General features: G+C 35.7%; 2 protein-coding genes across 4 annotated transcripts; both read right to left on the bottom strand.

Moving 5' to 3' along the window:
* Window positions 1-809: 809 nt before the first annotated feature.
* LOC146168917 (uncharacterized) lies at window positions 810-4427 on the bottom strand. Of its 3 annotated transcripts, none has more exons than XM_083389061.1 (4): window positions 4294-4427; window positions 3163-3249; window positions 2657-2781; window positions 810-1908 (listed from the first exon to the last, which is right to left on the bottom strand). In XM_083389061.1, the coding sequence occupies exons 1-4, from the start codon at window positions 4346-4348 to the stop codon at window positions 1711-1713; spliced, it is 465 nt and encodes a 154-aa protein (XP_083245187.1). In that variant the 5' UTR covers window positions 4349-4427; the 3' UTR covers window positions 810-1710. The 3 variants fall into 3 exon arrangements, with proteins under 3 accessions (XP_083245187.1, XP_083245188.1, XP_083245189.1); XM_083389062.1 differs by having other exon boundaries at window positions 2657-2778; XM_083389063.1 differs by having other exon boundaries at window positions 813-1908; window positions 2657-2763.
* A 1610-nt stretch (window positions 4428-6037) lies between these two features.
* Window positions 6038-12402, bottom strand: LOC146168916 (uncharacterized). Its single transcript, XM_083386311.1, has 8 exons — window positions 11721-12402; window positions 11503-11592; window positions 11029-11135; window positions 10390-10576; window positions 8256-8342; window positions 7665-7754; window positions 6881-6987; window positions 6038-6331 (listed from the first exon to the last, which is right to left on the bottom strand). Exons 1-8 carry the CDS (start codon window positions 11773-11775, stop codon window positions 6134-6136), a joined length of 921 nt encoding a protein of 306 aa, XP_083242437.1. The 5' UTR covers window positions 11776-12402; the 3' UTR covers window positions 6038-6133.
* Between the last annotated feature and the right edge of the window lie 1704 nt (window positions 12403-14106).

Below are 14106 nucleotides of genomic sequence, written 5' to 3'. Positions count from 1 at the left end.
TTTTTGAGATCCAAATAGCCACGTGTTTTTGTTTCAAAATGTGCAATGGTTAAGTTCGCATGTAACATTTATACATTGTGTTAAATTTTCAAGTCATGAACAACAGCTGCTTTTTAGTGTGGCTGTTAGCAGTGATGGGATTCAGCCGGTTTGCACCACTCGCTGGAACCTTGGGGATGCATCCTGTTCTTGCAACTCCTTTAATCTCAAGGAATAGGTTGTTAAATAGTTTGGTTTTCAAGAATGTAATAGTAAAAGAAGCTGTTGTCAACAACATTTTTATAGGGGAAACAGGGCTAAAGTATGTCCGACAATTCAAATACTTGGTCTGTTTGATATCTAACGGCAAAATCTACAGGATATCGAAAACAGACTTGCAAAAGCAAGCTGTGCTTTTGGTTGATAGCATAAAAGAGTTTCTCATTTATAGATAAAAGAGTTTTCTCATTTATGGATGCATATATCACACGGTGCTGAAGTCAAGTATACGTGTTTTGACGCATTATTGGAAAGTGTGGTATACGATTTGTAGCCTACGTACCACGGTTTTGAAATGACTTCAGGTCCAAGTCAAGTACCATTCCCGAGTCCTTACATGCCCAGGTGACAAGTTATTAGAGCAAGTCCAATTCAAGTCAATGACTCTAAAATAAAACGTTATACTATTACCTCGTCCGATTAATCAATCTCAATAAAAAAAAAAACATATTTATTGAAAACACTTAATTTTAACCCGAGTTATTTAAAATAATGACTTCAGTTCAAGTCAAGTCCAGTATGTTTATTTGGACTTCAGCCATAATACCGGGATAAGAACAACATCAACGACGGAATAAAACACAGTTCATAATGGGACCAAAATAGGATTACTATAGCCCTAACGTCGCCGGTCAAACTAGGGCGTCCAAACGACGTCACCAAACGGCTGATGCCACAACGACCCCGATCGTCCCATACCCTCTCATCTACAGTTTCAGGCGTTATTTTGGCCGTATTAGGATGAATTTAGAAAGTATTCCGGCAGATTTAGGTCTGATTCAGACAATTTCGATCTTATTCTGTAAAGCTGTATTATGTCGTTGGTGTTAATTAACTGTGGTTTAATAGATTTTTCACCTTTAAGCATTGTTGCTTTTTAGATCTTATTGTGTGCTCCCGTTTATTTTCAGTATAATAAATACAAGGGCTAATTTCAGTCATAATTGCTTTGTTAAATTTTTGTTGTTGCACGATTGTCACAAAGTAGTAATCAAAACAAACAAATAAACAGTTATCATAATTTAGACATGTCAAGACTATTGAAGTCTAGGAGGGCGATGTTACTGGATGCATTTTTATAAATCTTTCGAATGATAAATTCAGTTTAATCGAACTCAAGAATCATTTATGAGTTAAAATTTAGTATGATTTAAAAAAAATGACACGGTTTGTTGTTAAAGGGTAATCACGTGTGCTTGGTTTGTTCATACAAATCACGTTTGATTGTCATATTTATGTTCACAGATATATTGGTAAAATATCATGGCTTTGTCAAATAAAGTGCGCTGATAACGACCAAAATATAAAAGCGATATTTTGAAAAACTTTTGTTCAAAACACAATGTTAATTTGCATATATATTATTAAATGATAACTTGGCACATCTTCAGAGAACCTTCTTCAAAACTTGATCGATTTCTTTGCCAGGATATGTTCATATTTTATTGTTTCCTAGCAATGCACCACTGTAACTGGTACCTTTGCATGATGGATGACGTAGTCACTTACGGACCCCAAAATGGTACGTCTAAATTTCCCTTGGCCTCTGGTGCCAGTAATAATAAGGTTCGCTTCCACTTCTTCTGCCATTCTTACAATAGCGTGTCCGGCTCCCTCATCTCGGGTGTCCAAAGCTACTTTAATTCCCTCCTGTATTGATAAAATTGAAATGTTAGCAACTTAAATTTTGTCGAGTGTTTTGATTTAAGCTATCAGATGAGATAACCGCCACGTCGGTTTTTAAACGTCTTTCACGTATTGCACTGCTTAAACGTTATTGTTCCTAAAAAATACAAGATAGTAATATACACTATAGTGACTATATCATATCTATATGAAGCCGATACAGAATATTAGGCCGTCGGCTACAGCAGTGCTTGCCAACTTTTTTCAGTTCGCGACCCACTTTTATTGCAAGTTTTATGGTGCGACCCACGGGGAGATGTGGCCAAACGAATGAAAAACAAATTAATGAGAAAAGAAACAATATTCACATAAAATTTATTATTTATGCGAAACATGAGCTTGCATATTGCACATTAACACATTAAGTCGAGGCTCGATTCGCGACAAGCTCACACGTAACGTAGCAAGAGTATCCCGATCTAATAAAAAACGGTAACATTTAAAATGCTTTGCGACCAACCTAGCTTCGCGACCCTCCAGTGGTCGCGGCCCATTGGTTGGGAAGCACTGAGCTACAGGATTAAATATTATATCGTGTCCCCAAGGAAAATGTTATAAATTTATTGCAATAACTCCCGGTTTACTTTCATTTAAATAAGCACCGCAGTCTACGTAATGAATGCCCTGGTATGGAATGTTTTTGACCGGCCGTCGCGTTTTCATTTTTTTTTGTCGTTAAAATCAAATCTTTATACACGAGTTAGCAACGTACCCCATGTTGTCTGCATTTTTCTTCTATTCTGTGTTTCATGTTTTCACATTTCTTTTTGTGATCTCTGATTATCGCATGGATGTCCTCGTACATCACGACTGGCGCTCCTGCAATTTCACAATCTACTAAAAAAAGGCTTTCTGTAATACGTAAAAGTCAACTTTATTATCTTCAAAGAAACTAGGGTGCTGGTCTAGAATCTTACCATATTTTTGTATGACGGTTTATACTGCTAAGAAAATCAGGGTTAGGGTGCTAGTTAGCGTTTGGGTTTGGGTGGGTCAAGTATTATTATTACATATATTCTCCCATATGAAATAAGGTAGGATCCTAGACCAGCGCCGAGCCTAGTTTTTAAGTTGACATTCGGACATGCTTGACCATTTTGTCTTAATTTTTTAAAAACAATTGTTTAAATTACGTCGAACATGAGATTGCACAATTATTACAATAGTAAAGTTACGCAATTTAAACTATGTTCATAATTATATAAACTTTAGTAGCACCATATATTGAAGATGGCACATCTGGTTTGGCAACATGGCAGTAGACGGTTAGTTTGTTGCATTCCTTGTGGAGGTGTTCAAAATACCCTGTGAACACAAATAGTCATAATTAGGGCGATTATTTTTTGACTTGTCAAAATATCAAAATTTTGTCAAAATTTACACGATAGGTCAAGATTTGTCAAAATCGATTAAAAATGACATGAATCGTTTATATATATATAAAAAAAACTATATAGCCAGCTTTTTGAAACTGTCGTTTAGTTACAATTTTATCCAAAAAATTTAGTTTTGAGTTATATTTAACGCCATTTTAACTATATTTTAACTTCATTAGAGCAATAAACGGTATACGCGAGCCGGCAGAATTAACTACCAAGGCCTATAGTTTATCGTATTAGATTCAGCTCGAACTTCTTTTTTGCATTATACAGTTGTTTATCTCTGATTTGGACAAAGGTATTGAACAGTATTTGCTGTCTTTTTTCGCTTGTGACTTGTAATAATCCCATTTTCTATTTTGATGACCAGGTCTTTGTTCATTTCGCAATTATTTTTAGGTTGTATTCTAAATCTTTACAGCACAACAGTTTTCTAAAATAACCAGCGCCTTGTTTTATTTATGTTGGTGTTTGTATTTATAAAATCATAAAAATATTAACTAAGGATTTTCATAATATTTGCGTATTACCGAAAAAATAACTGATATGTGTTCGACCGGTAGTCAGTAAAGCATCTAAAATGTTTGAATGGCGACTACAATATACACGCAATACTAAAAACAATATGTTGTTTAAACCAACGTTCGCTCTAGTCATAATGTATTTCAAGTTCACGTTTTCTTATCGGATAGTATTTACTATACAGTACAATTACAGCTACCTTATTTTCCAGCGGCATGTTGAATATGTCGTAACACAATGATTAATACACTGCCCATATCAGCACATTTTTTCACGAATGTTTCTTGCACATGTTAACTAGATTACTCCAAAAAGAAATTGAACGCATTTCATGTTTACCCAAATTCCCTTACAATGCAGCAGCAATCCAGTGCATGTTGCTCTTCGGACAAGCCTATTTCAAAGTGGTTTAATTCGGAAACACATGACATACAAAAATGTTACTTACAATCGAAAGCCTTATCTGCATTTGCACTTCCGTCGTATGCCATTAACACCTTCATTTTTCGTTTACAATTTTTTTAAACAACTTAAAACGATACTTAGCTTACGCCTAGAAATAATTACGGAAATATAGCTTGCTACGCAACAGGTTAAATAGATTAGAAAAGTTAATTACGAATAAGCTGCCTCGACAATGATATTGGGTCAGGCAGTATCAGGCTTCGGTTTGTAATTCTAAATAGCGCTAACTATCAATTTAACAAACCTTCCGCAGTTTAAATTACAAACCTATATAGCCTAGCTACAAAGCACTTCTAAACTGCAGACGCGACACATATCTGGTCAACAATTCAGATTGTTCCCGCTTTTATAGCAATTACAGGAAACATTTGCGAGCAATACTGCACGTACGCATCGGCTTGCTAGTTGCTACGTCAACAATAAGAAATCGAAAACAAGTGGAAAACATGCGAGAATGTGCTCGAACCGTGTGTCACGTGATACCGTCACACAAGGTTAGACAATTGCAAAACTCTGCGAAACATAGCCTACATTAAATGTGCTGTCTATAATATAGCCTATTGTCTTTGCAAACGGTTCGCCACAGTAAGCGTTCTACAACATTTAGTTGCACGCAGCACGCGAAAGTAAGAAGTTATGCGTTGTACAAATTTTCTCACAAACCACGTGCTCTAACTTTGCCTTGTTGTGCTGTATCCCGAAATTCGTCTGGTCTCTTGGTGTTGACGACCGCATGAATGCCACATTCTCGCAGCCTTAGGCGCGGCGCACAGCCAGACAAACACTTTAGCGCCTGTTTCGCTTGTGTTTAGTCACGTACACAAAAACTAAGGTTCGTATCCAAAAATGAAACGCGGAAGCTGGATATGTTTTGCACGTCAAAGGAATGCGAATGGATTAAACTCATAACTCGCCCGCGGTCCCAAGTGTAATAACAAAGGCGATTATTTTTTGACTTGTCAAAAAAGTCAAAATTTTGTCAAAATTTACACGTTAGGTCAAAATTTATCAAAATTATTTCAAGGAAAAATCGATTAAAAATGCACATAAATCGTTTACAAAATTAAAAAAAAAATCAAGTCAGCTTTTTGAAATTGTCGTACAGTTAAAAGTTTATCAATACATGGGTGGGCATGACCATGTGCCCTTCTGGATCCGCTCCTGACTGTCAGTGTCAAGATATGATTTCAACTCGGGTTTTGTATTACTATTTGTTTCAATCGCCCACTAGATGCGATGAATCCGACAGAAAACAAAAAAGGAGTTAGTTTCGAACAACACCACTTCCGTTTTCTCTTGTCAACCAATCATAATGGGCAGAAGTCAATTTATCAATGCTACATGTCCAAAAACCTTGTTTGATTATATTTTCCGCATAGGCACATAACTGGCATTTTTGTTAGATTTGTGCTTTTATTTAAAATCCCGTGCGTACGATGTGCATAAGTATTTATCTAATGTTCATCAACGGTTTTGATTTGAAACACCGACAGAGACTATTGTGTGTGTATCGTATATATATTGACAAAAAAACATCTTTAGACAGAGAAACAATAAAAAGGCGAGGCAGGTCATGTTCTGACAGGACGGTTTTCGTCATTCTACAAATAAGTTATGTACAATTCCATATGCATTCACGAGGATCGTTGATTTTAGTCATTTCACACATGCGTTACATGGGTTAAATACTTGGTAAATAAATGTGCCACAGAAGGCGGGAAACATATTGAAACGCAATTAAAAAACGACTGCAAGTTTTAAATTTACAAAAGAACCAATAGAAGTGCACCGATGTTAATAGTTCATAGCAGTGTGACAATTTATCAAATATGACACACGACCACCGGGACGCTAGAGTGGTGTATAACGTAATCGCTGACAGAACCAAGGACAGTCCGGCGGAATGAACCCATTCCCCTGGTGCCGGTTACTATTAGTTGCGCGCCGCAAGCTTCAGCCTTTTTAATTATGTTGCTACCGGCTTGGCCTTCCTGAGACTCCACTGCCACCTTTATACTGTCCTAAAAATATAAATTACGGTTACACTATTGAGTTATTTGAACAAAAAAAACACAAGTTAAATTTGATATGCATTCGCAATATGTGCTAGTTTGATATGCTTATGCAATAGACCATTTTTTAACATGGGAGGCAAAAAAAATAAAAATGGAATACATCGTACCGTAAAGCAGTGCAAGGCAGTTGACATAGAGTTTGTCTTCCAAACTTGTTAAAAAAATGTATTGTTAGCATTTATAGCGTTGCAACTTTTGAAAAAATGTCTAGAACGCTTCACCGAAAATTATAAAACATTATAATCAGGTTAAATTTTGTACTGATCACTATGGGTGATACAGTCAATTGGTCGCCTTTGATAAACGGGTGTCATCAAATCAGCGACGCCTAAACCACGGCGCCCATGGCGCCTTATAGTGGGATACCAATCAGTGGCACTAAATCTCACAGTGTCACACTGGCCTCACCAAAAAGCCTTTGTGTCAAATGCGTGCGTACTATATTTTGGAGATACCTTTGGACGCCTGTTTTTATTTTGATGTATAACTTCCTACCCCGTACGTTGCACACTTTTCTCTCAAAGCTTGTTTTTTCTTCTTGCAATTTTCCTTGTGATCGGCGATCATTACATTAATCTCTTGACGAGTCATTGTGGGCATTCCTGCATACCAAAAACGTACAATTTTATATTATTACTTAAAAACATAAATCAAGTGGGTAACAGTGGGTATAATAACAGGGGTGCCAAACTCATGCCATACTGAGGGCCGCATGGGATGATTTGAGTAAGTCAGCTGGTACACAATAGAAACAAAACTGTTTAATAATCAATTATTTTCATGGTATGCAATCCTCTTGGAATACAGTGCAACTATACATACGGACTTTTTAGAGACATTTATAAATACAAGATAATAGAGGGACATTGGCGCTTACATATACGTTGAATGTTTTCAAGCTACGGAAAGGCACTATTTTGGGAAAAATGACTTAAATAAACGATTTAATTTGCGTAAAGGGTGCTAAACCTTCATTAAATTTTTTGCTTCAAAAAAAATGTTCCAACATAGCGTTAAAACCATAAAATCAATTCGTTTAAGACAGTATTTTCAAAATCAAAAGCGGGATGCGCCACAGCGCCGTGCAAAGTTTGGAAGAATTTCGCGGGTCGCAGAATGCGTGCGTAAAAGGCAGAATACAGACTTCATGTTTGGTACACCTGGTTAATACTCCTTATTAAGACTATTATCAGAAGAGTCGACACGAAATAAACGATCTAATATAGGCCCTATAACGTTTTTAGCCTAAAATGCAACCAATGATTAATTCTTTCAAAACCTCCAAGCAAGGTTCGTGGAATTGTAGGTATTTCTTCGTGATTAAAAATCACAACTTCATTTCCAAGTTTGTGAAGATTGTTGAAATAAACTGCAACAATAAAGCTATATTTATTCCCTATTATAAGATGAATACAAAGAATAGATTTCAATTGTTTTTCCGTTATACAACCCGAAAAAGTTTAGCGAGTTTTTCTCTACGGTTACTAATATGTTATTGCTGTTAAGAAGATAAGCCTAGTAAATAGACCACATTTTTTTATTTGTTGAAAACGTTTAATGTTATATCGATTGACATTTTTGAGATGTCAAATACAATGGTGCTTTCATTTCCTCGAGTTCTGTTTTGGGCTAACCAGGGTCGGGTAACGTTTTAGGGGCTACGACTGAGAGCAATAATACAAGCGATACCAATCTACTTAATATATTTTAAATGTTGCTGACTCTGGCATAGCTGCAAACATATCACAGAAAAAAAGTAGCAAAATGCATACCGGCAAAATTTAAATGCCTGTCATATGAAATAAAATTTTATTAAACGTGTCTTTGAAGCGGTTTCTGTGCTAAGTAGTTCACTAACCATATAACTTACATGCAAGGGCTTTACCCGCGAATTCACTTCCGTCGACAGCAATTAGAACCTTCATTTTAAAGAGCCAGGTGTAGCTTAAGCTGGTTGCTTTCTAATCTTCTCGTAAAATTCTGTCTCGTATAAAGGCTATAACGAAGCAATTAATTACTGTAGTTTATTGTTTCTGAACGCTACTTCGATGCCAGTAGGCCTACTAACCGGCTGTACAGCTTGATCGTTGCACGAAACAATGAGCGGCAGTCCAACTGCTCAAGATGTTTAAAGCACTTAATTAAGCCAAAGCCTATGCAGTTTCTCTAGGGCTAAAACGCGACGCGTTGCCAGACAAGTTCTTTAGACAGCCTGCATGTGTACGGTCACGTACAGTTGAACTAAATTCAATCCTCCCGAAAGCAAAAATCAAGTCGAAGTGTAAACTTGTCACGTACGTCTAACGAAAGCTTTCAACAATCAATGCGAATAAAAAACGTTTTCCACCAAGGCTTGGAAATTTTACTGTTAACCATCATGCCATTAATTAGGTCATTAATTTTATCTTTAAATACGTCACGATATAGTTTAAATATTTCCAACCTAACGATCTTTGTACATATGCTTTTTTCTTTGATGTAATATTATATTTTACTTTATATGGCCTTTATACGAATTGTTTCAACTAAGTTTTAGTCGAGAATAAATGCTGTATTTAAAACATTCTGTATTTAAGCGTTTTTGGATAATTTAAAAAAATGCTTTTCACATAGCCTACTTTTTTACGAATGACGCCAAGTTGATGTTTTAAGCCGTATAGTTCATGCTGCTAAATTGTTTAAAGGAGCTCAGAAGTGTTATTAAACGAACAGTCCTTTAACCACTTTTTGCTTTCTTTAGATTTAGATGTATTCCAATAATTAATTATTTATAAAGCAAATAGGAATTTAAAGTATAAAAATCCAATGAAACTAAATTTATTTTTATAATACTTAAAAAAAATTTTCGAAAAATTTTCGTATGCATTTTATAGTGCAGTTGTATCAACTTAAGTCTTTCAGTAGGCTATAGTTACGGCAATAATTTAAAATACTATTTGTCGTTAAAAACAGTACCGCCCGATTTATTCATTAAATATTTAACTCGGTGTGGGAACCTATTATGGTTTGGTATCCCTCTATTATGAGTATTAACCAGTTATTTCCACCAGCATAGTAGTCGGCGAACTTTTTTTTTGTTCCAACGGAAAATACTGTTAGCTATTTAGGATACGTAAAACTACTATGCCAGCAAGGACAGATCCAGGATTTTTGTTTGCAGGGCATTTTCAAATTACATCAAAATATCTTTAAATTCTTGCTGTTCTCTAATAAAAAATATCTTAAAATTCTTGTTGTTTATGCAGTCAAAATCAGGGATTAAAGTTATCCTAATATAAGTAGGTGCGTAAAGATCTCTGCGACAGTTGACCTATTTTAAGTAAAACACTCAAGAAACTTTATGTAAACTAATTACAGGTGTTGGTGGAACAGTACTTCATTGTGAATTGTTGTTGGGAGTGCTATGTCTTAAATATAAACCATCTTAACGTACTTTTTGGGTTTTTGTATTGTATTCACAAGAACAATATTGAAGTTTAGTTGTTAGTAAAACTACTCAGAATGCAATCAATTTTAAACATATTTCGTAAAACAGTTTAAATTTTATACACGACTGGCTTTTTGACAGTTTATTTAACACCGCATGCGCACAATGTGCAATAAGCGTTGCATAAGGTAGAGAATAAGATTAGCACGTTGTACAAAAATCAACATTTCCTGTAACTTCGACTAATACAACACAGCCTGTCGTATTATGTAACAAGCCAAAGTTACCAGACGACTGGAGAAGAGGTGCAGTATCATACGCTATTTTTCGGAAGGAATTAGTAGTTGATAAGCATTACACGAAGGTTGAGTAGCGAAGTTAGAAAAAAAAACCTTCAACAGTGATTAAACGTTGTTATAATCGTTTATGAAAAAGGTTTGCTACAAACAGGTCACCCAATTAAAACTGTTAAGCAACTGAAACAGAAATAAAAGATTTAGTTGTACAAAATATACCATCACAAGCAACGATAGACATTTAATTAAATGGTGCATTACTACAATGGATTAAAAATGACACACAACAACTGGGACTTTAGAGTGGTGCATGACATAATCGCTGGAGGAACCGATAATGGTTCGGCGAAAAGCACCCAAGCCCCTGGTTCCGGTTACAATAAGCTGGGCACCACAAGCTTCAGCCTTCTTAATAATGTTATGGCCCGCCCCTCCTTCTTGAGACTCCACGGCCAATGTTATACTGTCCTAAAAATAAAATAATATAGGGTAAAATTGTGACAACCAGACCTTGATGTGTTTAGCATGCAACTAAGAAGCTTTAGATTTCATTTGTATGATAGTGCGGATGGTGCTATTATAAACAGTGATTACCTAAATGTGACACATGACCAACTAAAACTAAAGAAAATATTTAATGCTTATTAGTCATTTACTGATATGTTCAAGGCCAATGTTCTGTGCAGTGCAGACATGTACAAAGTTAGATAAAATATGGCACTTTTAATATTTTTAGTTAGTTTTAAGTTTGTAACTGTACATCATATTTAAATTCGTGTCATTTATTCGTAAGTAAAATAAATTTGCGCTTAGTTTGAAAAACAGTTATGTCTTTGAGAAACAGTTATTTAAAATATGTGCATCTCATTGGAGTCGTTACAACATTTGAATTAAAAATGCTGCAAGAAATCAACTTTTACCTCATATGCTGCACACTTTTCTGCCAAATTATGTTTCATCTTCTTACATTTTGCATGGTGATCTGCAATTAGATGATTAATTTCTGGTTCGGTCAGCATGGGCATTCCTAGAAGGGAAAAAGTTGTAAGTATTATATAAAACAAAATTTAAACATGTTTGACCAATTGTTAAACAAAGTTCAAGTTTTATTAGCCCTGCAAACAAGTCATATATTTAGATGAAAGCATCATACTACCTACCAAACAGGTATATAATAAAAAAATCTGTTTTTTTTTAAAAGGAAAATGAAATAAGAAGTTTTTATATGTTGTAGAAAACAACAAGTACCTAATTTAAAATATCGCAAAATACTTAAATTAGGACATTATTAGTTACCAACAAAACTGCCTTTAACACTACTACATTTAGTTTTACAATAAGATTTTTTAAACGTTAATAAGTGTGTAGTATTTAGTGTTTTACTTAATAACAACCTCCAAGAAAGTTTCGTGGTATTGAGGGTAATTCTTCGTGATTGAAAACCACTACTTCGTTGCCATCTTTGTGAAGGTTGTTGAAGTAAACTGAAACAATAAAATTGAGTTTTTACCAAATGCAAACTTAATAAAATGTAGTTTTTCGTTAAATGGTATTGACGTTTAAACGCTTCCATTATTTTGATAAGTTTGTAGCTAAGCACTGGTTAACTCACATGCAAGGGCTTTGTCTGCATGTTCGCTTCCGTCAACAGCAACTAAAACCTTCATTTCAAACAGCTGATTTTGTCTTTGATATTAAAGCTGAAATAGCTCGAAAGATTGTCTCAGTAACTTGCGAAAACACAATTTAATGCTGCAATGATTTTCAGAGCAATAGGCTACAACGTCGTACAGTACTTTGACTGGAGCTGGTTCTTTGTACAAATAAAGCGCGTCACCGGCCGCTGCTCGTGATGTTTACGACGGCGTGGCTTGCGCCACACCTCCAACACGCCAGTTTCTCGAAGGCTTATTTTTCAGACACATTTGACAACATGCGTTTCGTGCAAACAGTCACGTACGCAAAAATTAGCTTGGGCCCAGATTTAGAAGTGTCGAAATAAGTGACGCACTTATGAATATTGCCACAGAGGTCGAACGTGGGCCAACCAGTGAAATAAGTCTTGCTCCATTCTGTCATAATACACTCATTCTTTTAGCGATATTTGACATAAAATTTCGAATACTAAACGGTTAGCTAGATAATAACTTGGATTTCCAGGTTACTCGGTTTCTGCAGTGCATATTTATTTGGCCAACATCAACTACTCACACTAGTTTCTGCAAAGAAATCAATATGCGATTATTAACAAACTTTTGCAAATTGCTTTATCACTCTACACTGTTTTACACTCAAGAATGGGTCGTTTCGGTCTCGATTACTTTTCACATCTTCCAAAACAGTTTTATCAATCTAAAATAATTTGTTTGACTTTATTTTAATCAGTAGTAAACTGTTATACTGTTCTTAGTTTTGTCCTGCCACTTTGCAGAAAGTAATCCGGCGCTGGTCTAGAATCAGCAACCACATTTATTTTAACAGTAACGAAACGATTTGTCAAAGTTGACATGGCAAGGATGCATAGATATGTAAGAATAAACATAATAGTAATACTTGACCCACCAAACCCAAACGCTAGCTCGCACTCTAAGCCCTAACCCAAATATTGTTAGCAATATAAACACGAAAATGTGATAGGATTCTACCCCAGCGCAGGTAATTCCGTCTTCCGTTTTAAACTATTCTTTTTAGTTTTTTCGACGAGTTTTAAATGTTCTAGATGTACTTTCAGATACTATGTAACTTACGCTAGTTTACTTCCTTTATGAACTAGTCAGAGATGCTCGTTGTTATATATAGGCTACACACAATGGTTTAGCCGCTAGGTAGCATTGTTGTGTCTTTGCTTTTGCAATTTATAACTGTTTAACCGATTGTTGCATAAAATATATTGGATTTTATTTTACAAAACTTTATTTTATATATAGGCCTTTAATGATTTACAGTATTTTAGCACAAACTGTTGGGTTTGCGGCGAAACGTAATTAAACTCGATACCAAGGTTTTTTTACTGCTATGAAAAAAGAACCATTTTGGCATGTGACCGTTTATGGCGCTAGTACAATCTGAAACAATAAATTGAAATATATTCCCAAACAAACAACGTTAGCAGCGGCAGACCAATAGATGTTGCGGCGAGCAATTAAAATTAAACCCCTTTCAACACACTGACAATCAAAATGTGCATTTACGATTGAAAGGTTTTGTATCTCATAAACTAGTTTTTATTTTTTGCACGCGCATCCCAAATGTCATATGTAGCAGGACTGCGGAGTCGAAGTCGGACTCGGGACTCGAGGAGTCGGGTTGCCTTGCTGTAGTCGGACTCGGTACTCGAGTAAGACCACGTAAAACTACCCGAGTCCAGAGTCCAACATGCGCAATGCATGCGCAGTACCACATTTTTAAACTGACGTGGCAGCCAACTGGAAATTATAAAGGTGGAATAACATAGGGTGGAATATTTTCCAACCATGTAGGCTATTACGAGTAAATGAATTATAGCACGACACGTCGACACCCCTATAAGTGATTTGCTGAAATTCCACGTTATTTTAGTTACGTAAATTGGCGAAATACAGGCTGTAGATTCAGTCGGACTCTGGACTCGAGAGTCGTACTCGGGTTTAATTTTTTGGCCGGAGTCGTCCGTTTTCTAGCACCGTACGAATACACTACAGTAATCTCCCGGTTAAGTCCACAAACTGAATCTTATAGGCTTGTGCAGACTTACCCGGTAGATGCGGACTTAACGTTTTTAGTTATTTTTTCGGGTACACAGTACAGTGGATAGCACAAAGAAACTAGGCTACTTCTCAGCACAATAAACTCTTGTTAGACATAATCATTAGTGCGTGTTTATACGTCTTTAAAAATTATAATTTACGTTGTTCTAATGGTCATTTTAACACGTCATAGCGATTTATGTCAAACTTGACATTAATTAACTATTTAACAGTGTTATACGTAACGCTGCTTCAAGACGCATACTAAAAAGG

This window comes from Ascidiella aspersa, chromosome 1 (genome assembly GCF_963924565.1).
Source record: "Ascidiella aspersa chromosome 1, kaAscAspe10.2, whole genome shotgun sequence".
Classification (NCBI taxonomy): Eukaryota; Metazoa; Chordata; class Ascidiacea; order Phlebobranchia; family Ascidiidae; genus Ascidiella; species Ascidiella aspersa.
This window is presented reverse-complemented; position numbering and strand designations above follow the sequence as displayed.